Source organism: Aplidium turbinatum, chromosome 9 (assembly GCF_918807975.1).
Source record: "Aplidium turbinatum chromosome 9, kaAplTurb1.1, whole genome shotgun sequence".
NCBI classification, from domain to species: Eukaryota; Metazoa; Chordata; class Ascidiacea; order Aplousobranchia; family Polyclinidae; genus Aplidium; species Aplidium turbinatum.
Window position 1 is genome coordinate 17,203,762 of NC_137480.1, and position 26,203 is coordinate 17,229,964.

Sequence of the window (26,203 nt, forward strand, 5' to 3'; positions counted from 1 at the left end):
ACCTCAAAACAGTAACACAGTTTAGCAGTGGAGACTATTTTCAAGGCAGTGGCTATTTGACCGGCTCCGGTCTATTAATCGGCCTATTTTTAAACTTTTCTTTAGTCTTATAGTCTGCTCTATATTTTAGTCAGTCAATGACAGTAGTCAATTAGTTTATAATAATGATGACATTGAAGGTATGTTGGTATTTGTTAAACCTTAGATGTCATGTAATAAATATTATTCATTTGTTCAAATAAAGCAAAAATCCTGTTATTAGCAGAATGAAAACTAAGTGGATTACCCATATACTTTTTGATTGTTTTATTTATGTAAAATCTGTCACCTGTCTCAAATAAAACAGCTTTTATACCAGAAAATGCTTCACACATAAAACCTAGGCAAGGTATTGATGTAATAGGTAATTCTGTAGTTTTAACGTACTAATCATTCTTATACCTTTAGTAGTATTTATAACTATATAATTATAATGCATTTGACCATTACCGCAATTCTTAAAATGGGTAACATTTTCTATGTACTCTGATGTAGCCTACAACTGGATATAAATCAAGAAGCGAGGTTAAAATTTCTCTGTTCAAATTTCCCAATGATGTTGAACTGAGGAAAAATGGGTGTGAGCAATACCACAAAAAATTGGAAGTTAAATGATTGTCACAGAGAATGCAAGAGTATTACTTTGATATTCCAACTTCTGGCTTTGAACACATTTTGGAACACTCATGCAAGCCATGTTTTTCTGACACATGCTCTCAGTAAGTCAAAAAGTATGTTTACAGTATTTTTTGTTAATCGTAAACTAAAATTTTGACTTGTGCAGATAAAATTGATTTATCACATATATATATCTCGGTTAAATACACAAACCGTTTTATCGCATGAGATTCTTGAATACCAAACCATAAGATAATTGGAGAATTGCATGTGGAATAAAAAAATTGACAATTGGACTACCGGTATGCAATTATCCGGTTTTGTCTGTATTTTATATTGTAATCTAATAATGCTTGTTTGCAATATAAAGAAATATGCTTGCTTATCAATTTTGCATGACTGTCATTTATATTAACTCCAGTGTTCTTGAAAGTTGCAATGTATTAACTCTTAAACATATGACACATTTTAAGGCATTTTCCATGAATCAACTAGTCGAGGATTGGAATTTTATGCTGAGGATCACCCATCTTTTCTTGAAACCGCTCGATTTATCAAAATGGTGGAGAATTTGTGGAAAGTGATGTCTGTGAAACATCCGTTTAAAGGTTAGAGCAACTTCACATAAATATTAACACTTTGCTGCAAAGGCACACATAAAGAAGTATACGGTATTTGTTTATTCTTAATTGTTTAATTATTTCTGGAGACTGAAGCTTTCTGGCATGTTACCTCCAAAATTTGTATGACTGATTACAAAGAAAAAATATACATATTAGAACACATTATCTTCATAAAGTACTGTCATTATGCTTATGCCGAAATTAGTTGAAGCTTCTTAGATAGATATTACATTTACTGAATGTTTCAGGTAATAAAATACGAGATGATGCTGTCTTTGTAGGGTTTTTACCTTTCTAAGTCCCCTTTAGTGTAGGGATTTGTCTATCTTACGACCCCAGCGTAGGGTTTGGCTGTCTAATTGTCGTAAATTTTGTTAATAAAAGAAAATAAAAAGGATAATTTAGGGAATATTGAGTGACTCTAAGTCTCTAATTAAAAAGGATAATTTAAAAGGATAATTTAGGCTTCTGGCTGTCTAGTCTAGGGGTATGACTTCCTACAAAAGCAAACGAATTAAATAGAATCATACATTTTATTGTTTATCAATATTACAAGTTTTAGTATTCGGGGAGTTGAGAAAATTGACTAACTAATCTAGTTTATTGAGACGGGTGTCGGATGAGTGACATTCTCCCGGCGTGAATTTAACCTTCTCGTTCTAAAATTCAGTCCGTTCGTTTTGCCAGTCTAATTTCGAATGCCTGTCTTTTTCAATTCCCCGCTTACTTCATAATATACCGGTAGAGCCTTTTCATCAATAACAGCTATCGTAAGAATCAAGGGAAAAGCTATACCGGTTTCATAGTTATGTCGCATTAGAAATACAGATGTGTTGAGCTAGATTCTGTGTGAGTGGCGTTTGTTAACAGGAAGCTTGACTTATGTTCTATGAGAACGTTAGGTTTTGAATTTGCAGCATTGAAATGCATTTTGCAATACTGATAATTTTCGGTTAAATGTTAAAATATAAATTTGTTATTTAAAAACATGGTACATGTTACACACTTCCCTCCTTACGGCAAAATAACAGATAATTAATATTACAATATCTCGGTTATACATGATGCAATAGTATCTAGGTGTGTGGTTGTAAGATATGTACTTTACAAAGAAATTGACAATTGTTGGCTAACAATTGCTAGGGGAAGACACATGACCCCCTCCTTTCGTGGGATGAGGAGATTGGACGCACACATAAGTTAACAAGTAGTCGATAACGTGATTGCAGGGATAACAGTCGTTTATCATAAGAGATAAGGCGATGTCTTAAGTTCCCTCGGAGCCATTTTGGCTTAGTAGGCTACGATATACAATAATTGCAGGACTGTAATAGGCTACAGTAATTGCGGTTACAGGGGTAACAGTCGTTTATCATAAGAGATAAGGCGATGTCTTAAGTTCCCTGGGAGCCATTTTGGCTTAGTAGGCTACGATATACTATAATTGCAGGACTGTAATAGGCTACAGTAATTGCGGTTTGCAGGGGTAACAGTCGTTTATCATAAGAGATAAGGCGATGTCTTAAGTTCCCTGGGAGCCATGTTGGCTTAGTAGGCTACGATATACAATAATTGCAGGACTGTAATAGGCTACAGTAATTGCGGTTACAGGGGTAACAGTCGTTTATCATAAGAGATAAGGCGATGTCGTATGTTCCCTGGAAGCCCTTTGGCTTAGAACGATATAGGCCTAGAGTAATTGCACTTGCAAGATAAAATACACAAATATGGTAGGCTAGGCTATATAGGCAGGTGAGTGTCCTTGATTGTTCATGCCCCGCGTCCGGGGAGATAGGCTTGACACTTCATAGAAGCAAACATAATAATAGAATAGCGGTGAGCTACGCGTGCGCGAAGGTTGTGCTAGGCGAAGATGGCGTTTATGAGAGTAATGTCTTTGAGGACAAGATATGCTATTGAGTTCAAGCATGTTGAGTTCGAGACTATGACAGCAGTGCTGATGAGCAGTTCAGTCTATGTCTGTTGACAGATGATGAGCACGACATGGGAGTGGCCAGCTTGTAAGGTCTCAAGCTGTAAAGCAGACGTTTTGAGCAGCTGGATGCTGGATAGACAGTGCAACTGTGGTGCACGTCGGTGTGTCGCAAGCAGCAGTGCTTCTTGTGTGAAGAAGGCTTGAGTGCGTAACAATGCAACTACGCGTGGTGTCGCAATGTAGCAGTGGACATGGGATTGACCATGTTGAAAGGTAACGATGCAGCTTCGGTGCATGTTGGCGACTATGAGGTTAGCCGAGTTGACGTCGTCTGCGCAGGGCTTCTTTAAGTAAAGGCATCTCTGAATAGAGGCATCTCGCATGGAGGTAAGTTGATGAGAGTCACCGTGTGGTGGCGATAGAGGACTCTGTCGTGTCATCCGTCGTAGTGCTGTCAGTCTCTCAATGTCTCTTGAGGTCTCTCAATGTCTCTCGCATCTCGTCGTAGCAGCAACCATGTCGCGAGGTGGCGCTTCTGCAAAAAGCGATACAGAGTAGCATCCGCAAGGTAGGCTACATGTAATAAGTAAGGTACGTACACGGTAGTATAACACAATAACAAAATATAGCATAAAATTGTTGAAACCACTAGGCGACATGATTTATGCATGGCGGCAGATGCCAGCTTATGCGTGAAGCTGTTAAAATGCGAGAATAGGCGAGAAATAAAGCTACCCTTGTGTAAGTTGGGCTTGTGGGGTTTCTCCCCCGTTTTCCTGTGTGGGTTGACGCTGGGATTGTCTGCGTTGTTGTAATTTACCAACAGATGATCGCAGGCTTTTAGCGATGGCAGGAAGATAGTACTTTAGCGCTATGATAGTAAGAACAGCACTCCAAAAGAAGGATAAAAACAACAATACGACTAGCAATGTATTAATAAATGGGCTTGTAATAGAGGAAAGAATTTGAAAAAAACATTTGACATCACTTGGCTAAGTGTCGATGACACGAATTGCATATCTGCGCTGTCGCCGCCGTCGATGTTGGACTGTAAGAAATCGTGAATGCGTTCATTGCCAAGTTGAGAGGCACTGATAGCGATCAGGATTGATTGCAAATCTTCGAAACCGTAATTTGACTGGGGTATCTGTCTGGTTTTGTAATGTTATTTATTCTTCGGACATCTGAACATATACGTATTTTTCCATTTGCTTTTGTGACCACATGAATTGGAGAAGCCCAACTAGACCCAGAGATTGGAAAAATGACTCCTTTCTCTTGGAGGCGAATTAATTCTGCTCGAACCTTTTCGAGCATTTCTGGGTGAAGTCTGCGTGGCTTGCTAAAAATTGGTTGCGAGTCATTCGTAATAATATGCAATCTGTGTCGATGCTTTACTGCTTTCGTACAATCGAATTCGGCTGTTAGCGCAGGAAATTCTGCCAATAGGGTGTTGTAAGTATTTGCGTGTGAAGGGTTTGCGTTACGTGAAACGTGATTTACTGAAAAAGTTTTGATAGAGTTACGTGCTAATTTTTTGTTAGCGATGTCAACGGTTATTTCGTTCGCCTTTAGAAAATCGCAACCTAAAATTCCTTTATTGATATTGCACAAGTAGAAGGTTTGGTTGAAAGTTTTCTGCAGTCCGATGTCTATTTTTGCTTGAATCAATCCATAACATTTGATGCTTGGTCTACCAGTTACGTCGCTAAAATGCATGATTGGTTTACGCTTAGTTTGACGGCTGTTGACTGGCAGAATTGACACTTCCGAACCGGTGTCGATTAGAAACGTAGACCCTGTATTTTTGTCGATAACATGTAGTAGGTTTGTGTGGTTTTCACAATTTTCCTTCCCAACAACCCTACTTATTGTTGGGTAAGTTGCGCGTTTTTTGGAAAGGGACAGTTGCCTTCGCATTTTCTTGCTCTGTAACCGAAGCGAGCGTGGTAAAAACACGGTTGTCTCGGATTAAATTGCGCCCTAAAACCGCTTTGATTTGGCGAAAAGTTAGATCGATTCCCGTTCTGTTGGGAAAAATGTCGATTCCAAACCCTAGGTTTAGGTTGGGAAGGCGTATTTCGGTAAGGGGGTTGGAACGGTTGTCTCGGAGACCAATGAGAGGGAGAAGCGCGCGGTTTACTGTTTGCAACGTTGTGGTACGGAGGGGTATGAGTTGTGCGCTCTTGAAAATTTCCCATTGTCTCCAAATTTTTTGTCAAAGTTAAAAGTTGTTGCTGGAGATGATCATTTATCAGACCTTGACGAAGGTTTTCCGCGTTCGACAGGTTGTCTTGACCACAGGCGTCGTTGTTTTGTTTAATTAGAAATATACTATCTGCGATTTCCGCCAGTTGATCGACTGTTTTTTCTTGTAAATGCCCTGCCAAGGCGACGCGCACGTGACTAGGCATTTTTTGAATGAAAAGATTTAAAAGTAAATTTTCGCAATCCCTACCGAAGTATCCAATCTGCCTAACGAGCGTTTTCATCTCGCCTAGGAGGGTGGAAGGTTTTTTATTTTCTAATTTCAGGTCGGTCAGCAGCAACTGCAGCTTTGACGCTGTAGTCTGTTCGTAGTGTTTAATCAGTGTTTTTTTTAGTTTCGTATAGGGATGTGCATCTCCATCATCAAAGATGTGGTGCACCAACGCAACCTGCTCCTCGTCAAGAAATTCTAAGGAGTTAGTGAACAGATGTTCTTCATTAGTTATATGGTTCGCTGCCGCTTTTGCCTCCAGCATTTTGAACCACAGTTCCGGTTGATTAGTGTAAAATTTTGGGAGAGTTATTTTTTGTCTTGCATTAGCCAAATACAGCGACGGGTCATTTCTAGAAGTAGCAAATGTTTCGTTTTCTGTATTAAAAATGCGTTGTTAAGCGTGGCGTTTGGGGGTTGAATCGCGGTCTGCGACATCGGTGGCGGATCGTGATTTTCCCGGCCTGATTCCGGTGAGCTGGTTGTCGCGTTTTCGTTGTTCATATCCGTGTTTGCGGCCGAGTTATGCGGTTGGGCGCTTAGTACAACAGCGGTCGTAGGCAAATTAGTAGGTGAATTTAAAAAAGATGTAGTTGCGCTTTCTGAGGAAAAAGATGTCGAGTTTTCAGGCGTTCCAGGTAAAATTGATGTGTTTTCTACTACCGTAACTGGTTCAGACTGGTGTCTCGTTCTTTGGCGGACGAATGGGAAAAATTTGGTAGTTGCTTTTAAAAAAGTGGACATTGAATATAAGTAGCCTAAATATAAATATTAATACATTACCGTTCTTTTTGCTCCTCTTTTCTACGTCTTTGTTTCATACACAATTAGTTACCGGTACTTAGGCTACTTACAAGAAAATTCTTCCCAAAGCAGAAAGATTTGGAGAAAAAGCAGAAAGATCACCCATGGAAGATTTGGCATGTAAGCTCTGCCACAATTTCTATTTCTAACTTAAAAATGCACGAACTCACCAATCTTTTAAAACCTGTTAGGCCTACACTTCGCCTTTGGACGAGCCCCCAGTGTAGGGTTTTTACGTGTCTGAAGCTCCCGTGTCTGAATCTCGGACGAGCCCCCAGTGTAGGGTTTTTAGCTTTCTTATTGTCGTAAATTTTGTTAATAAAAGAAAATAAAAAGGATAATTTAGGGAATATTGAGTGACTCTAAGTCTCTAATTAAAAAGGATAATTTAAAAGGATAATTTAGGCTTCTGGCTGTCTAGTCTAGGGGTATGACTTCCTACAAAAGCAAACGAATTAAATAGAATCATACATTTTATTGTTTATCAATATTACAAGTTTTAGTGTTCGGGGAGTTGAGAAAATTGACTAACTAATCTAGTTTATTGAGACGGGTGTCGGATGAGTGACATTCTCCCGGCGTGAATTTAACCTTCTCGTTCTAAAATTCAGTCCGTTCGTTTTGCCAGTCTAATTTCGAATGCCTGTCTTTTTCAATTCCCCGCTTACTTCATAATATACCGGTAGAGCCTTTTCATCAATAACAGCTATCGTAAGAATCAAGGGAAAAGCTATACCGGTTTCATAGTTATGTCGCATTAGAAATACAGATGTGTTGAGCTAGATTCTGTGTGAGTGGCGTTTGCAGGAAGCTTGACTTATGTTCTATGAGAACGTTAGGTTTTGAATTTGCAGCATTGAAATGCATTTTGCAATACTGATAATTTTCGGTTAAATGTTAAAATATAAATTTGTTATTTAAAAACATGGTACATGTTACATCTTTACTTCAACAAGAAGCTTTGCTAGCTGGAGCCAAATTGTCATCCTTAAATTTCCCAGCAATTACAGCAACAAAAGTTGCATTGTCAGTAACTTGGCTGGTTGATTTTTTTAGGATTGTGACATCTGACATGAATGTGGCATACTATGTTGCTGGGTATATTGACAGAAGCATTTGTCGTCGTAGGAAATGTAATGTTTGCAAAGAACTTCTTGTTGCCGGTCAAGATGACACTTTAGTGGAAAAAAGCAACGAGTAGGTTGCAAGCTTCTTGCTTTAGCTGATCGTGGTGGTTTATCCAAGCCAACAGAACTATGTTTTATTGTAACCTCTCTTGCAGTGCACCATTAGTATGCTGTGTTATCAGAGTGGGAAATTAAAAGGAGACCGTTCACTATTGGGAATCAACGTAATATGTTTGTTTCCGCTCTCACGGAGTCAGTGTCTCGGCTGTACTCGGCAGCAGTGTGGTTAGCCCGTTGGGCTCGCAGTCGAGAGCCTGCATGTTCGACTCCAGCCACCCGCACTTGCTGTTGTTTCTCTGGGCAAGAAACTTTACGATAATTGCCTTTATCCAGTGATCGATTTCGAGTAATGGGTAGTACCAAATTTAAGTCATAAGTAGAGTAGACAACCGGAAACAGACGTTGTCGTCGGCTGCAGCGTGGGTCAGGTGTACGTCGGAAGGCGTACACCGATGCATAGCGCTCAAGTCCGCTTTCCCGTAATGCAGGATAAAGATATGAAAAACAAATGTCTCAATTTGATCACCTTCTTGGCATCGTAGCTTATCTTTAAAGTGTGATTCTGGTCATGCAAACTTTAAGATGATAGAAACTGCTTTCAATTGTTTCGCAAAGAATGAACTTAAACGTTTTGAAGACATTAAAAAAGATTTGGTTGCCAGTTCATCACGGAAAATTCAAAAACTACCTTCAAAAAACTAACTGTAAGCAACCATTAATATATATTGAGAAGAGGTTGCTTAGTTATAGAAGAACCATATTTACATTGTGTAATTGTTTACTTTTGACATATGAATATTGTTTATAATGCTATGGTATGTGAAATGTATGCAACATAGCTTTATATAGCCTGTGGCATACAGGCTAACATGCATAGGCCTATGTCATTTTATTAAAAAATGTCATATAAGCGTTTTGATACATTTATTACTTTATTAGAACGTTGTTGCCATTCTTTAGTGATAATACATTCATATGTTCAAAATTGATGGTGCTGTTTGAGTGTTCGATGTGACTGCGTATCTAGCCTACTTATATTGTGCAGTGACCCTTCTAGTGTTGGCGGATAAGCGGAGTTTCGCGTCCCGTAAAATAAAGGCCCTAATTTATCATTACAATTAATTAATCATTTTATTTTTCGTCATTAACGCGTCCGGGACGAAAAAGATACTAGCTACAAAAATCGATATAGACCTACCGGTACCAGCACATTAATGAACGGGAAAAGGTGACAAAACCTTGAATGAAAGGTTTAAAACGTGCCTGAATGGAAAATCATGTAGTAGGTTATATGTCAGTAGTTAGCACGGCCACAAAACCCAATTAGGAGCCTATATGAGGTGAATTGACTCCGGCGCTTTTGCTAGCCAGTCTGACCCAGGGCTATTTACTTTTTAATTCAGCCATGACTGCAGGTCAGGTTTAGAGATTATAGGTTATAAATAATAGGCTATGCAAGGTGTGGGTCAAGCTACTGTGTGCAATTACGGCACTGCAACTAGACAATAGACATCATTCCGACTTGCTTCAGGGAAAATTGATTAATAGTGAGAATCCCTTTCTCCGGTCCCCGGAATAAAAACAACTTTTTGAGAGCTTAATCCGAGCAGTTTCACATAGCCTACTTGTAGTTATTTGAACCAATGACGCAGGCTCGGTCATCATGACTGAAGTTTCCCTTTGTCTACCATCGAATCTACCACGAATTATAGCCTGCCATCCAATGTGTGCCGCTGAATTGAGAGCGGTCCTTGAAACGCGTTACTCAAGCGCACTTCCAGAGGGCTAAACCAGCTGAATCTTGAGGCAGGCATGGAGACACCACGTGGGCCGAGGCCCACCTACTTTATTTTCTGGGTAGGCCTAGCCCACCCTCTTTTAAAAGCCAAATTTCTTTGAAAAGGTAGCGAAAACGTCAAATCAGAGAGAGAGTTCTAAAAAAGGTTCTCACTCACTTAGTAGGCCTACACACTATAGTTTGATTATTATCTTTGATAGCTCAATGATAAAGTTAGATTGACATTGACTGCTGCGCCTCTGGGCCCACTTACTTTTAAAATGGTTCCTCCATGCCTGTCTTGGGGGACAACATAGCCTACAAAAACAGCTCAGCTTTTTTCAAAACTGTTATCTAAATGTAGATGAATAAAAAATAAATTAAGTTTAATAAGAAAAATATTGCTCTGAGAACTCTAGGAGGCATTTATCTTGCCTAAAAAAAAAAACTCGTAGATGTCGTCTAACCACTCGGCATGCAACAACTCAGCACGTCGCTTAGCCTATATTTCAGCTAAGTCAGCAAATGAGCTTTACTTGCTCACGTCGGACTTGCTTGTCAAACTCATTTTGCTGATTTGTGACATTCCAAGTTTCGACTTCTCAATTTCATTATTATGTACCAACTTCAGCCACTTGCTGAAATGTTGCTAGTTCAGTTGTCACTTGCTCAGTTTGTAGGAGACCCCTCGTTAAAAGGGTTTAAACTTCAGCAAAATCTGCTCAATAAGTTACTTTTATTGTAGTCACTAGATAATGAAAAAAAATTGGGCTAGTTTTTGAACAGAGCTTTAAGTGATGTTAACTTTGAAAGCATTTTTGTTTGAAATTTGAAAAACTTCGGGTACGGTAACAATTTTTCTTGACACACCTTTTTATTGATATGAAATGCAGGCTCGTTGGAAAACCAGTCCCCCTACTTCTAAATCACTGCTTTGAAGTAGGCAAAACTACAGACAATTCAGTTTATGCAATTTGTGTTTTAAACAGCAATAAATCGGCTATTAGACGATTACCAAATTGCAACCCACCATAAAATTTTGCTTCAAAGTGAAACCGAGAGTTTTGTAATGATATGAGTTTCAGTTTTCAAAGTTTGATAACACTGGGGAACAATTTTGAAAAAATTTTTTGTTGACTTTGATTTTTCACTTGATTTAGGCTAATTCCGGTGTGCTGATTTCAAAAATGCCGCCAGTTTTCTTCTATCACGTCAAGTTTTTGCTCTACAGCATATATCCAAAATATGCAACTTTTCACGACTTTAGCCGTATTTCTTTTCCATACGTAATAGGAATGCACAAGCTAATCATATAGTAAGTAATATACAAGAAGGGTCAACTGAATTATTAAGCAAAAAAGGCACAGGCATCGATTTAGGTCGATGCTACGCTATTTCCCACATTTTTGGTACCGGTAGGAGGATGTAGGCTAATCATCCAACGAAACTAGATTAGGATGGTAAAATTAAAGTTAGTTGCTTTCCACTTTCAACCATATATGTTATATATGTTTTGTTTGTTAGAATACTATCTTGTCTGCGTCTGCTGTGCTCGTCAGTGTCTAAATAACCCGGATTCCTTTTACTATATTTGCGGCAATTTTACTATTGCTGGCCAAAGAAAGGACTTTAGTGCATTTGTCAAACAAGCCTACTTTGTACATTTTAAATAAAACTTGGTGATCAAGATAAGTCTTGGGCACCCCACAAGGTATTAAAGTAGTGTATCGAGAGTTTGCGGATTTAGACCAAGGGAACACGTGACAAATTGGCATTCGGTATACTCATGGTTTGGCGAGAGCCTAAAGATCATTACACAAACCGCTACTTTTGCTTGGTGCAAACTTCAGGGTATAAAAAGAAAAACAAAGGTAAAGTTGAGTATCCAAGTCTTCCATCAGCTATATGTCCAGTGCCTCATTCAGCTGAAATCCCAGTTCCAGTTTTCGTTCAAACACCTACACTCGAAGATTTGGATCATGATAAGTTCCCACGTGTTCCCTTGATGAAGATGTTGCAATTGAAGATGATTCAGAACAAGAAGTAGTATTCCATCAACATGAGTTGAATGATTTGGCACGAGATTTGGGACTAGGAAAGAGAGCTTCGGAACTCTTAGCATCCAGACTAGATGAGAAAAATTTACTTGGAAAAGGAGCGAAGTTATTATACTTTCGATCAAAAGAAAATGTGTTTTTACCGTACTCTCGAAGTGACAGTAGCTTTGTGACCGAGATCTGACCTTAAACCTGGTGATCCCAATATTCTACATGAGCCACTTGTTGACAGAGAGAAAATTATTTTCCCACCTCTGCATATAAAGCTCGGCCTAATAAAGCAATTCGTTAAAGCATTGTCAACTAAAAGCACTGTTTCAATTACCGTACCTCGTTTTGGCTTTTCCTGGCCTGTCAATTCAAAAAATTAAGGCTGAAGTATTTGATTGTCCACAAATTCGGCAACTCATCAAAGATGAACGTTTCAGTGGTTCAATGTCAGAATTGGAAGAAAATGCGTGGTTATCATTTAAAAACTTTGTCAAGGAATTTCTTGGGAATAGCCTACACGGGCAGAGAATTACATCGAAATTGTTCAGAAGCTATGGGAAAGCTACAAATAACTTGGCTGCAACATGAGCATCCAGATGCATTTTTCGCATAGCCATCTTGCTAATTTCCCGGAAAACCTTGATGCGGTCAGCGATGAGCAAGGAGAAAGATTCCACCAAAATCTGAAGGTGAGGGAGGAAAGATATCAGGGACGATGGGACTTACATATGCTCGCTGACTATTGCTTGAGTATTAAGCAAGACTGCACGTAGCTTGAACATGTCAGGAAAAGCTACAAGCATAAATTTTTGCCCTAAAACTCGCACTTTATTTGTCCTGCAGAAGCAATATCCGTTTTAAGAAACAAAATATTGCTGTATAAATGTTTATTTGAAAACCATGGAGTTACTTTCGGTTGCTTGTAGTTCTTAAAACGTTTTATACAATAAACGCAGATGTCTTAAATGTTGTACTTTTGTGGGTTATGAGACAAAGTGGTTGGTGCCTAGCTAAAAAACTTGACGTGATAGAGAAAAACTGATGTCATTTTTGGATTCAGCGCCCAAAAGTTAGTCAAAAACAATTGTTATCTTGAAGTCAACAAAAATTGTGTTCCCTTGTGTAATTGATTTGGTTTATGAAAACTATTAAGTTATTTTACAGCCGCATAAAGTAAACAAGTTTCATTAAAGTTTAAAATCAAAATTACGTCGTACCGGTACCTGGCAAGGCTTGTACAAAAACACAACCAGGTCGGAACTATCCTGATCTTCAAAGTGTCTTTCGACGGGTGGAATTGAACAGGCCTCAGAAAACATTTTGATCTAAGTTATTTTATTGCACAGTTTTAATACAGCAAAACAATAAGCATATGCGAATATCAATTTGTAGACTACATAAATAAACTACTAAAGATAGGTGGAATTGGATTCGACTCAAAGCTAAAACACAAGTAGGAAGCTCTCTTTCCTTTGAGACAATGGGCCAATTCTTGCGAGTCACAAAATATTTCCACAATATTTATGGCTTAAAACTTTTTGGAATACCTCCCGAGTTTTATACAGGGATGCAGTAATGTTTACTCGGTTGTTATATACTTTCATCATTTTTGATTTAAAAACGTCAAGGGTCTGATGGGGTGAGAGTTTTGATAGACTATCGTTGAATGCTGATGCCATGACTAATCTTACGCAGGCTACAGTAAGGTAAAATATATGTCCTTTCCCTTCAATGGAAATCACTGTGATTTTATGTCAATTACTTCAGTAGCCTGAGAAGTTTAATTTTTGAAAATCTATGAAGTCACGTCGTGGCTATGCACCGACTTTCAACTTCATGGCGATGCTTCGTATGATAGTAATCACACTGGTGATAATACCAGGCGCCGATCTATCTCACGAATCCCTCATCTCATGAATATCATTACATACGATAAATATATCATATCATAAACTATCAGTGGTGTAGTGCTGCCAGAGCTCCGTTCTGCCGCTTCTCCGCTGGCATCAATGATGTGAGTAAACATTTTTACCATTCAATGAAAGTTAAAACCGAAGTGCCCAGCAGAGCTTCGGTACCTATGAAATTGCCACTACACCGCTGTAAAAATCTCATTATTAAGTGGTAAAAATACAAACTTAAGTCCAACATTAAAAAAAAAACGCTGCAGGAGAGAATATACTGTAGTTCCCAACAACTTGTTCCTATGTACGATTTTATGTTTGTCAAAACCAAATCTTTCACATACACAACTGCTTCTTTACGCCAGCGAAAATAATCTGTCTTGTCAGTTTCTACTCTTTCAATGCTCCCTCAGCTGTTTCGATCTGAAGTCTGATCAGCGTTCCACCAAAAGAGCATTCAAAGCTACAGTACAATAAATACTAATACTCTATTCTTGGCTAAATTCAAGCTTACACTCCCACGTTCTTGGAATGGTAATGATATTATGTTGGCACCATTTCGGCGCACCATTTTAGCATTGAAGAGCATCGGTTGCGCTCAATCACACTTCCTTGCACCAAGTTTTGCACCCCCTTTCGCCGCTCGCTTCTCTTGTAGTTGCTTTTGACGCAGTTTTCTTTTTTCTTCGCGTTCAAGCTTTAATTTTTCAGCTTTTGAAATTCCTGCAGATTTAAAGGGGTACAGTAATAGAAGCTGACCAATACTAACAGTTGATTCATCCAAGTCAATTCAGGTTACAATGACATAACCACAGGAAGTGAAATTGATGAAATGGTTACATAAAAACATTCATCAAACCAATGCAAATCAGAAAAACTTTTTATTCAGCTTTGAAAAAACATGAATAATTGAAACTGAAACTTTTCACTGGCCATCGAACGTCAAGATTTTAAATGTAACCAAACAATTACGGTAATGATCGAATTCGTCTCTTTTCATATTTTCACAATGAAATTAATTTTTTACCTTTATCGTCGCCCCAACCACTGTCACCCCAGTCATCCGCGCCCCAAGCGTCTTCTTGAGGTTTGGGGGAAGGTTTAGTTTGTGCTTTAGGCTTCGCAGACGATTTTGAGGCAGCAGGCTTGGTAGCGCGAGTTATCTGGGTCAATGTCTGAAGTCGAAAGTGATAATAATCGGACAGTAAATCAGTTGCGCTTTTTACACTGATTCAAAATCTGCAGGCGTTGAATCAATGTAAAAAACGATTGATTTGCTGTCTAGTTTGAGTATGTGGTTTGGCTGTGCAACTCGCCCAGCAATTTAAACATAGAGAATAGAGATCCATAAAACACAATGCGTCGTAGGCTACAAACCAAGACGCTAAAACTAGTCAATATTAACACAAGCCGATGCTTATAGATACATTTTGAATGGAACAACCCAGTCTGCAGACGTTGAATCAAGGTAAAAATGACGGATTTTGCCGTCTGGGAAGTTACTTTGAAATCGAAATGATGTTGCCAGTTCAAGTCAGAAATGTTTTCACCTTTTTTTGTTTCGGAGAAAAGTCATTAAAAAAGTCGCCCTCCGTTTTCTTCACATCCTGCGACCAATCGTACGAGCTTGCGGGCGTGACGTCAAGATTGTCGTCCTTTGGCAAAACTAACAAAATAGACAAAAAGTTTCATAATTCACAGATTCTCATAACGTGTCACGCAGCTACTGAAGACCGTCACCTTGATAATTGTCAGAATCATGATGATGACGTCACACACTGGCAAGTAAGCGACAAACAGAATATCGGAGGAGAAAAGCAACCCCATTCAAATGCCAGGTTCATATGTTGTCTTTTTAGAGCGCACTATTCTTTGCTATGCTAGCATATCAATTATGATGGTTCCGAAAACAAATTAGAATTGTGATTGCACGATACATCTAACAGTTGTTAGAATTACGTTAAGCCATACGAAAGTAATGTAGGCTTTTAAATCAAAACTTTACGTTGACAGTTGACACTATGATGGACAAATGGCTGCAATAAAACTTCCTGCTGACATCTCGGTACCTGATGTTTGGTCGGTCCATCCATCATCACCATCCCAACCGCCTCCCCATTCATCTTCATTCTTTTCCTTTTCTCCTGAAACTGTCTCCTCTTGATCCCAGGCAGTGTTGTCCCATCCATCGTACACATCTTCATTGTCTTCTTTCGTCTCATCTTGGTTTGTTTCTTTCTGTTTAGAGTAGAGTGACCAGCATGTAATATTCCATCTTGCTTTTTGCAAGTCACATGATCACATCCCACACTCCAACAGAAGTTATCCATCGGCAGACATTAAACCGACGTAGAGGCGTTTTTGTTCAACTAGGCCAGATGCTCTTAATCCGTAGCAAATCTCGTTTTCAGGCCATTAAAGTTGAAGGTCGATAGCTGCATGCCACAGTGACAATAAACACGGACGACTGCATAGCCGAGTCGTAACAGCCCTATACGGCACTTGAAGGGGAGCCAGTTCTACACCACTTAAGAGCATGCGGCTGATTCGACAAAACTAATGATTCGACAAAACTGGAAAATATCAAGAGACCTGAGTTAAAAGCTACATAAAAATTGTATGACATACTGTATGGTGGTCGGTGAGCACAAACTCTCTTCTTTTCATAATGTGAGGTTTTTATAAAAACAATATAAACTATAAAATGTGCCATGCAAATCCGTAACACCGAAAGCAAGACATGCGTTATTAAACTAAAAACGAAAACATGCAACTGATATCACATCAAATTGTCTTCAATCAACTTTATCTAACTTCCCAGAAAGCAAATCAGTCGTTTTTTGCACCGTCTGGAGACATTGAATCAATGCAAAAAACGACTGACTTGCTGTCTGGATTCTTGGTAGAAGAAATACGTTGACTTAAGGCTGTTGCAAAGCAATTTACTTGCGAGCGTAGTCACAGGTACCTTGCCATTGACATCTAGGGCATGCCAGATATCCTCTTCCATTGCGCGAAGTTGCCCAGTGGTGACAAGCTTTTTTGATTTGTAACTTTTAAGAGGCGACTTTCCCAAATCCTTTGTTAATAAGCGCGCGTCGATTGCACCACGGACACAACATGCACAAACAGAACAAACTCGTGATCAATGGAATCGTTCAATCGGTTCACTCAGGGATGGCAGATTCGTGAAAATCATGGTTTTCATACTTTGAGAATACAATCGATCTTGTCATAAGAACCGTTTTTAATGTTGGATATCGACAACTCTGGTATTTTGTGGATGCAAGAAAATTTCATAATGAGATAACGCTATCTTTGGTTGAAATGCAAGCACACTTGCAGTTGCTTAATGTAATATGCTACTTTGGTTGCAAAATATTTGAACTGTAAACAGATACGCCGCCTTATTTCTTCAAGACTAAAGAGGATATGAGCAAGAACCAAGGGTCGAAATCTTTAATTAAAACGTTTGAAATCGGAAATCTTTTAGAAACTGCCATCCCTGTTTATTGATTTAGTAGTTGACGTTGTCAGCAATCGAAATGATAAACACAATATTAACATTATGAGCATTCCACAAAGTCAATTACTTACAATGTGGGCGACATGATTAATCATTATCATTACCGGAGTTACGTGATTCAACTAATACAAAATTTGATGATTCGTTTGCATGTATATTCCCAGACAGCAAATCAATCATTTTTTACATTGATTGAACGTCTGCAGACGTTGAACCAATGTAAAAAACGGTTAATTTGCTGCCTGGGTTGTATAAGCCTTGATGATATGCTTATTGCTTACATTGCAACAGTCACTTGGACAATATATTGTGTTATGACTTAGGCTACACCAGGAGTATTTAAACTTCCTTGTACTGCTGCCTTGACTACACTTATTTGCCACAATTGCAGTGGTATTTGTTTAGATTCGTTAAACACCTAGACAAGTTAAAAGCCATTTTGGAAGCAGCTTTTCGGAGGATGCTTCAGCCATATTTGTCTACTGATTACCCTTGGTGAAGACGAAGTGGCCTTGTATTCGTAAGCAGGCAATTAAGAGCTAACGAATTAAATGATGAATTTTCACTATAGATGTGTTGTGGGAAAGTGAAGATTTCTTTCGGACAGTGACCACGAATCGCGGGTATTCAAACAAAATTATTCCAGCAAACCGAGAACGCAACCTCTCCTCCTACTATTTTTAAAAGCAGGATTAAGCAACTGCACTGCACGAAGCTGCTAAGTCCGTCCACCACAAGCAAACAGCTTATCAGCAAAGGTACCACTCCACACCTGTTAGTCAGCGAAGCAACACAAGGTTTTCAGCTTGAATGAAAACAAGTGAATAATTCAGCGTGATGGTGCTTGGATTACGTTTTGACGTCGAAAAAAAAATGAATCGCTTTTTTGCAAAGCGATGCAAAACAACACTGAAAATGACACACCGACGCGACTGTCCAGGACAAGAAAAACCGTCATTTTTACATTGATTCAACGTCTGCAGACGTTGAATCAATGTAAAAAAGACGGATTTTGCTCTTTGGGCGCATGCCTCCCTACCTCTTCAACGTCCCAGCCCTCGTCGTTATCCCAGCCTTCTTCTACGTCGGGTTTCGAAGTCTCTTTCACGTCAAGAGACTTCATTGTCTTTGTGATGCTTTCATTAGGTCTCGTTTTCTCATCGGTCTTCGAGGAAGCATTTGGCGATTGCACAGGCGGTTTCAGGGCTGTTTGTAAATGAAATCTCGTTAAAGACCTTGAAAAACTAAAGTCAAGCCAAATTCCAACACACGCGGATAAAAATCATAGAATGAGATGTGTGGCAAAATAACAGACACAGTCAAGCAAGCAAATAGGTCAGTTAAACGTTTGAAGACGTTGAATTCATGGTAAAACGACCGATTTTGCTAGCTGGAAATATACTTTTACCTTCACCAGATGCAGCATTTTGCTTGTTCGTATACAACTTGGACGTGATGGAAGTAACACCGGTTGTCATCCATCCTGTCCAGCCCGCAGTGTTGCCAGGGTTCGACGCAGAAGAAGCCGCAACTTGGTCTGAAGCCACAAATATATTTGTGTTTGCCGTAGGGTGTAAGCAAACAGACTAAAATGCATATCTTGATTTATTCTTGTAGACTAACTGCGACTCGACGTTCAAAAATAGAAGTTAAATTTGCCCACCTTATTTCAGCTACAGATGTTCTGGAGAATTCTTCACGTATTTTATTTTTGTGAAATATTTACTCTGGCACTAGCAAAATGACAAGGTGGTCCCGAAAATGATTTGTAAAATTCAAAGCGTGTGACTGCGCCGTTGGCTACGTTGGTCACTGCGCGTAATGCAGTCAATTAAAAAACTTACTCATTTTTTCCGCTTCTTCAGGATTGTCAGAAGCTGTTTGGAGCTTATCGAGAAATATCTTGATGGTTTTAAAAGCGTTTTCTCTCACTTGCTTGTCAGGATCTATCGTTGCTGCACAGAGGCAGGGAAGAGCCTAAAGATATCCACGATCGGTTGATGTCAAAGAGTAACGTATTTGTAGTCAGAACAACTGGTTCTTCAAACTTCCCATGTTAACACAATTTAAGTGCTTTAGACTCGAGGTCAGAGAAATAAGCTGGGATTTTAACTTTGCTTTAAAGTGAAGGTTTGATTAGTCCTGAAGGTAACCTACTCATTGCTACTGTACAAATAAATGGGGCGCTACATAAAAGAGGTTTTAAAAAGGGTTAGAAGGTATACGACAAGGTTGTAGAAGGGTACCATAAAAGGGAGTTTCATGTTTCATCAGAAAAGATAAAATATCGAAAGTCAAAACCTACTTTCGTGGCGGCATCAGTGGTGGTAAAATACTGCACGTTGTTGCACGTCGCCAATATCCCTGCTACTCTTGCGGCTGGGAAGGGATCTTTCATGGCCCGGGAGAATGCAGAAGAAATGACCTTTTGTCGAGTCTAAACAAAATAGAGACGCTTCCGTTGCAAAACTTGTCAAAAATAAGTGCAAAAACAATGGTATTTTCCGGCTCAATCTCATGCTTGGGTCATTCCATATCAAGTGATCTAGAACTGTGCATTGCACCATGTAAGTTTGCATTGAAATTTCGCAGGCTTATGGTACTCACCAACTTGATTAAAAAACTATATCTTTTTGAAATTGGACAAGAATTGACGAAGCTTTCACAAGTCAAATCCATCAACATTGAGGTTAAATCTCAAAGTGCTTTCTTCCTAAAACCTCTACAAGTTGATAATTCTAAAGTTAATGACTTCTTTTTTTTTGGAAAGAACAAAGTAACATGGAACAAATGTGGGAAAAAACTTTACTGCTGACCTTTGACTTTTTAATATTAGGTTAAAACTGACCTAAAATGGAACCTACACAAATTAACTTACAGCGGCATTGAGGAAGGGAATCATTTTTCCAAGACAAACTGTTGTGTTGGTTCTGATTGGTCCCTGGTCATCACGTGACTGAAGACGAGCGAAGTGCTTCATGAGCTCATTGTTTAGATTGTTGTCGTTCAACTTCGGCGCAAGGAGCAGCATGCCCTGTAAAATCAAAAAAACGTCAGGAGATTGAAACTTACTCAGACAGCAAATGAGTCGTTTTTTACATTGGTTTAACGCATGGTTTAACGTCTACAGATGTAAAAAATGGCAAATGTAAAAAACGGCTGATTTGTTGTTTGGGTACTGACCTAAACACCACAGAACAATTTTTTCAGAAGGAATACTTGAGATTCCAGCTCGCATATTTTTATTTTTATGTTCTTTTACGTTATGTTGCCATACTTTGACAAAACTATGTTACAAATATCGCAACCTTCTCATTTATTCGTTTGTTTTTTTCAGACAAGCTAACACCTTCAGCTACGAGTGAGAGTTCAAGGCAGTGACCAAAGGCTACGAGTTTAAACCTCGTCGTTGGCAACTACTTAACAATCCATTGCCGGGAGGTCTATTTCATTAAACATTCACCTTGACAGACTGCTCTCGTATGGCGGGATTGGTATCCATGAAGCCTGTGGTCATGTTCGGGAAGACTTGAGAGTTGACCACCTGGAAATAAAACGATTGTCAGGGACAGTAATGTTGCCAAGCATAATTTAAGTATTTAACAAATCAAGAATTTGTTCTTTTTCGAAATTTAGTGCTTTGCAGCAAAGTTAAAACCAACCAAAGCGAATCTACGTAAACACAGTGATCAAAAGGTCGATTTTTTCGCAAATAAACGCATTTCCCAGTTTCTCACACGACACGATCGACAATATCTTGCTACTGTTCCACTCACAGCAGGCTGGAGATGTTCAACGAACATGGGAAGCTGCCGCAGCAGATGAATTCTCGTCGCTCGATCGGTAGAAGTAAAAAGCTTGATCACACAGGGAACTATCTGGGCTTGATACTCAACCGAATCCAGTAACTTTCCAAGCTGAGTAGAACAACACATACCGTGGTTAGAAAGTATATGCTTGTTATTCCTAAAAAAGATTTAAAATGAACCGCGTCTTATCGTAGTCGGGACTTAAGCTTACTAGAACAAATGCAGATGCCAAGCTTATAAAGCGAAAAACAACCTTGCAAAATAAACATTCAAACAGCGAATTGCACGATGGTGTTTAGTATTCAACTCGCATTGGCTAAAAGAAATGACTTGGGGTACAGTGTCTAGCTACTCATTGTACTCAAGCATATTAAATACCGGAGGCACTCACTACCAACGACCTGATGGTGCTTGACTTCTTGTCACCAGACAGTACACGATCTCAAATGGTGCCTGTTCGGTGTTCATCTACTAAGCTTACAACGTACATTGAACAGGAGCAATGTGAGTTTTGGTCATGTCTATCCCATAGTTTTCCATACGGTTATAAATGCTACATCTGCCTAACTTCTTTGAGTATTTACTTTAAACAATGGCGGGAGAACAGACGGACCACAGCTTCCAAACTGGAAGACATTGAGCAACTGTGGCAGTATCTTGTGCTTTGAGTACAAAGGTGGGAATTCGTCAAGATGATTTGTGAGGTCGGTGAAGAAGGTAGACTGCTCGTGGGATTCTTTGATCTGACAAATAGACGAGAAAACAGGAAGGCTGATCAATTAAACATGAAAAGATTTTTTTTTCTAAAAAAAAAACAAAAAAAACATTATAATTTAATGGTAATCTTACAACAAAAAATGTAGTCGATTTGACGTCTTACTACGCAAAAATTCACAGAACTTGTTGTTGCATGTTTATCGAAATGGTTTTTCAAGTCAATCAGAATGTTTGACCACCATACCTGAATTTCTTCAAGGAACAAATTGGTCTGTACGAAGTAATTGTTCATAAAGGAGTCAGGAAGCTTGCAATTTTCTAAGAATTTGTCGGGACTTGGTCGGGCGGCAGGGTTCGCTGAAACCAGCTCGCAGTAGCTTCTCACCAGAGGCTTTGGAATCTGAAACGAACACCAATCAAAACATTAAAAGGTTCTCATGCGTTCAACGTATCGAATAAACCGAACAACTACCATCTTTTTTCTTTAAAATTATCCGGAGCAGAATAGCATACCTTTCCTATAACTTTTAGAGATGACGTTCGTGGTAAATTTCCATTAAAAGTTTCCCATATCAAGCAGCCAAGCCCCCACATGTCTGATGACCTAAGTGAAAAATAAAAGCAGTGTTATAAAAAAGGTTACTGATATGGAGAATAAAAAAGAAATTTTATTGACAAATACAGTACAGTATGGACATAATATAGAATGGACAAATATAGTACAGTACGCTATGGACAAATATAGAATTGTATTGGACGCCTTTAACCTGTACTGATGAACATATAACAGTAGATATCAACAGCAAAATCCGTCAATTTTACATTGATTCAACGTCTGCAGATGTTGAATCAATGTCATAATGTCGAAGTTTGCTGCTTGGATAACAACAGCTCAAGGTTACATTAGGATCGAGACCAGACATTTCTTCGACAGGGAAATGTAAAACTATAGTAGAAAGATTGTGCACCATTTTGCAGTCTTCTTCCCTCTTCCAGAAGATCCGGTCTTCTCAGGAGGATCGTACTTTTCTAGAGCAGGCAGTGGTTTTATCGGTGGGATATTGCTGCCCTCCCCGGATGCAGGATACATGTAATCGATTCCACCTTGGTGACATCAAAATAAGATTGTTTACTACTTTACCACTATAACTGGAAATGGAAAACAAATCTTTTTGTAAGCATAAAAAAATTAGCTACATCTGAGGATTCTCATCGCTCCAGCATGTAGCTTTTGCATGTTTTTAGTTTTTGCCCTCAATTACCAGGAAGAAAATTTTACTTAGATGTGGGGTTAAGAAAAATTACTCGATATGAATGTTTGTATCAAAATTCACAAAAACCAACTTTACTAGGAAGTTACATACGATTGTGAAATTTTAATGTTATTTAATAACACTTACCCAATTTCCATTCTCCGGCAGCATCTACGAACATAGAAGACATGCACACGTTGTTGTGGATTAGATTGACAGTGTTAAGAAGAAAGCTCAAGCCTTTCTGAAAACAAATATCGCATCATTCAGTAAAGTGCATTCATAAATCATTATATATTAAGATTTAAACTGATTTTAAGTCGTTTAAAGTGAAAAGAAAAAGTATTGACAAGGCTGCAAAAACACTACAAGCATTTCATGGTACCAATACATTTTTGACAAATATCTACAAGATTTAGTAAATACTGAAATAAAACTTAAAAGTACATACAGGCATTGCATGGTTTTGTTTCTGACAGTGTCATGGCAACTTTATTCTGATTTAGCTTACCACTATTTGGTGAAGCCCCCATGATACCGCAAGTTCTGTGGTTTTAGATTCTTTTTCACGCTCTTCTAAGTGAAGCTTGAGAGGCTTGGTGGGTTCCGTCACCATGTAAATACACTTGTCTGTTTCCAAGCTAAGAGTATGTTACAATTTAAAAACAAAAAAATCTTTAAATTGGATTTTAAAAATTTGCCAGAAACATTGGTAAAAATTAACAATGAAAACATAACCTTTCATAATGTAGATACTCATGACTCGACTGTTAGTATCTACATTGTGAAGTAAGCAACAATCAATCAATCATGCTGTTAAAAGCTAAACTCAATCTATTGCATATGTAACCTTTGTTACTACAATTTTAGTAGTCACCTTACTTCAACTGTACATTGTTTTAACCAGGGCAAGACTAAAGACACCTGCCTTGTTTTTCAATTCTAGAATGGTAGAAAAAAAGTCTTCAGGCTTAAAAAGTTTGTGGAAACCTGTATTAACAAGGTTTTGTTTTAGCTACCAGAAGACAGACTTTTCAAGAAGTAAAAAACGTGAAAATTTTTATTTAGAAGATTTAGTCAAATTTAAGTTTGAAACTATCAGACAAAAATCATTTTTAAAATCACATCTTTTTGAATTGGTATGTTTTGCAAATTAAACTGATCAAAAAACTAGTTATTCCTATATTTAATGATCCATATCTTAAAGGTTGACTATTGACAATCAAATATCCACTTAGATGTTGAAGCACAGACATAACAACATTCCAGAAAGCAAATCAACCATATTTTATATTGATTCAACGTCTGCAGATCTTAAATTAATTTATAAAAATGGTTGATTTGATGTCTAGGCATAAACAAAGCTTCATGCAATATAAATATTAAACTATCATTTATATATTCATATTATGAAATTGAAACCATGTTTTAACATTTTGCATACCGTACCTATCAATGAAAGAGAGCACATTAGGGTGACGCAAGGTTTTTAGACGTTTGACAGATGCTTGAGCTGTTTGCTTCATTGTTTCACTGTTAGAAGTGATGTCAAACATGAATACTGACACTGGTTGTCCATTGCTCTGCAGAAAAAATAAATAAACTGAATAATATTTATCAAATCCTTCTGCATATCAATAGAGTCTGAAACGACTAAAATTAGTAAAATTTTGATAAACACAATTTCGATGTTTATTATGGCACCTGACCAAGGGACATTTCAGCAAGTGATGAAGTTAGCAAATGATGAAACTGAGAAAGTGACAATTGAGCAAGCCAAAGCATAGCATGTCAGAAGTCAGCAAAACGAGTTTAACAAGTGATCAAGCTTAGTCTTAACTCAGCAAGTAAATCTCATTCGCTGACTTGGACAATAGATAAAATGTACAAATTTGTTGAGTTGAAGCACTTGCTGAATTGTTGCGAGCTAAATGGCCTGACAACTATTTGGATATGCAATGCATAGGCAACTGCAAATGGTTTTGTTGAAATTCTTTATGGAGTAAATTTCTCGTTAACTTAAACAGTTGTACACTAGTTCCAATATATACTTTATTTAACGTGGTAGATGTTTTAGCTAGACTTATTTTGTACAGGTATGTTCAGTTATGTCAAGCCATTGTTTTACACTGTATTATAATACTGCAGACTGAACATTTATATACCGGTACCTTTTGTTTCCCTTCATGTAAGCTCCAAATACATTGATCCGATTCTAAACCACTAACTTTTTCTCCAACCTCATAAGGGAAGCCTTTTGCTGGATCTCTTGAAAAGAAAGACCACATAACCAATTTTTCAACCAGCTCTAACTGTTAATATCAACATAAAGAAGAATCGACAACATGCAATCATAATCCTAGAACAGACCAATCACTGTAAGCCTGCATGTGGAGTCAGTCAAACCAAAAGTATTTGACCCAGCACTTTGCTTAACACCAATTTGGTTGTGCTAAAATCACAGCTCAAACCATGCATTGATTACGGTACCCTGTCTGGGCAAACTTCCAGAGGGCTGATATACCGGTACCTTGGCGACCCACATGACTGCAGGCCGATGAAATTTTAATCTCTCGATAAAATGGTACTCTTGAGAAATTAAATTGCCAAAGCGTAATCAATGAATGTCAAATCGTAGAAAAACTGAGGTTACATAGCCCACATGGGGGGGAAGGCTGGTTGGTTTCACTACGTCAATCATGAAGTGACAAAATCAGTTTATGTTACCGGTGCTGCCAGATGCTCTTTGGGACTTCGGTTCCTCGCTAAAGTGCCAAAGTACCGGTATATGCCATGATTTGCAGTGTTGTACGTTGACGGCTGACGCTGAGGCTAGCGCCGTCATTTTTTTTGATTGACGAAAGTGATAGCGCCGTCAACTATTTTGCCGATTTTAAGTGTCAAGCGCTGCGCGTCATTTTTTGTTATCTCGTTTCACAATGAGAGTTGCACAATGCATTTTGACCAGCGCGTCTCAACCGAATTACCGTCTTTCGGGTTGGTTGGGATGGCTACCTGGAATACAAGCGGAAGAAGTTCGCCAAATGGTGATCTGATCACTCATATCGTGAGCAGTAGCCTATCGAGAACGAGGGATCAGAGAGAGAAAGCGAAAAATCAATGAATGTCATCGCGGAGGTTGAAGATACTTTATTTCAAGAGCTCTATGCCCCTGAAAAGAGCGATTTTGTTGCAGTGGACCTCGTTAAAAGATTTAAAGATTTATATATGCTAAACCACCACAGCACGCTTGGAACAGTGATACATTTCCGAGTGAACGTTTTCAAGGCTTGTTTTTGAAATACAACACAAACACACCAATACCGTCCAGCGCTGCTGTGGAACACATATTTTCACTTGAAAAGGACATTATGCGTCCCAAACGCAGCAGATTGTCAGACAAACGTTTTGAAATGTTTGTGTTTCTACAAGGAAATAACTAATAGGCTAAGCAGCTAATTACAATACAGTCTCAAAACATAA

At 38.5% G+C, this 26,203-nt stretch overlaps 2 protein-coding genes and 1 pseudogene across 4 annotated transcripts; 1 reads left to right on the forward strand and 2 right to left on the reverse strand.

Moving 5' to 3' along the window:
• The window catches only part of LOC145776957 (uncharacterized), an 868,661-nt pseudogene that overhangs the window by 840,258 nt on the left and 2,200 nt on the right, over nt 1–26,203 (reverse strand).
• Nucleotides 545–20,668, forward strand: LOC145776911 (uncharacterized). 2 transcript variants are annotated; one of them, XR_014290288.1, is made up of 4 exons: nt 545–758; nt 1,131–1,265; nt 15,117–15,253; nt 20,279–20,668. XR_014290288.1 is itself a non-coding variant. In XM_082588133.1 (3 exons), exons 1-3 carry the CDS (start codon nt 614–616, stop codon nt 20,320–20,322), a joined length of 324 nt encoding a protein of 107 aa, XP_082444259.1. In that variant the 5' UTR covers nt 545–613; the 3' UTR covers nt 20,323–20,668. The 2 variants fall into 2 exon arrangements, 1 of the variants encoding a protein (XP_082444259.1); XM_082588133.1 differs by lacking the exon at nt 15,117–15,253.
• On the reverse strand, nt 12,836–25,072 carry LOC145777426 (N-terminal kinase-like protein). 2 transcript variants are annotated; one of them, XM_082588797.1, is made up of 20 exons: nt 24,892–25,072; nt 24,170–24,303; nt 23,232–23,361; nt 22,868–22,964; nt 22,436–22,571; nt 21,981–22,071; nt 21,712–21,867; nt 21,335–21,493; nt 20,718–20,858; nt 20,405–20,485; nt 19,820–19,975; nt 19,247–19,378; nt 18,786–18,918; nt 18,350–18,478; nt 17,981–18,147; nt 16,384–16,494; nt 15,485–15,653; nt 14,966–15,081; nt 14,443–14,590; nt 12,836–14,138 (listed from the first exon to the last, which is right to left on the reverse strand). In XM_082588797.1, exons 1-20 carry the CDS (start codon nt 25,006–25,008, stop codon nt 14,014–14,016), a joined length of 2,628 nt encoding a protein of 875 aa, XP_082444923.1. In that variant the 5' UTR covers nt 25,009–25,072; the 3' UTR covers nt 12,836–14,013. The 2 variants fall into 2 exon arrangements, with proteins under 2 accessions (XP_082444923.1, XP_082444924.1); XM_082588798.1 differs by lacking the exon at nt 16,384–16,494.

Coding starts and splice junctions, on each gene's coding strand:
- LOC145776911 (XM_082588133.1), top strand. CDS start 614: ATGGGTGTGAGCAATACCACAAAAAATTGGAAGTTAAATGATTGTCAC. Junction 759..1,130: donor TTTTCTGACACATGCTCTCA/GTAAGTCAAAAA, acceptor ACACATTTTAAG/GCATTTTCCATGAATCAACT. Junction 1,266..20,278: donor TGTGAAACATCCGTTTAAAG/GTTAGAGCAACT, acceptor TGTTTTTTTCAG/ACAAGCTAACACCTTCAGCT.
- LOC145777426 (XM_082588797.1), bottom strand. CDS start 25,008: ATGTGGTCTTTCTTTTCAAGAGATCCAGCAAAAGGCTTCCCTTATGAG. Junction 20,859..21,334: donor TTCTCCCGCCATTGTTTAAA/GTAAATACTCAA, acceptor TGTTCTACTCAG/CTTGGAAAGTTACTGGATTC. Junction 15,082..15,484: donor ATGGACCGACCAAACATCAG/GTACCGAGATGT, acceptor CTATTTTGTTAG/TTTTGCCAAAGGACGACAAT.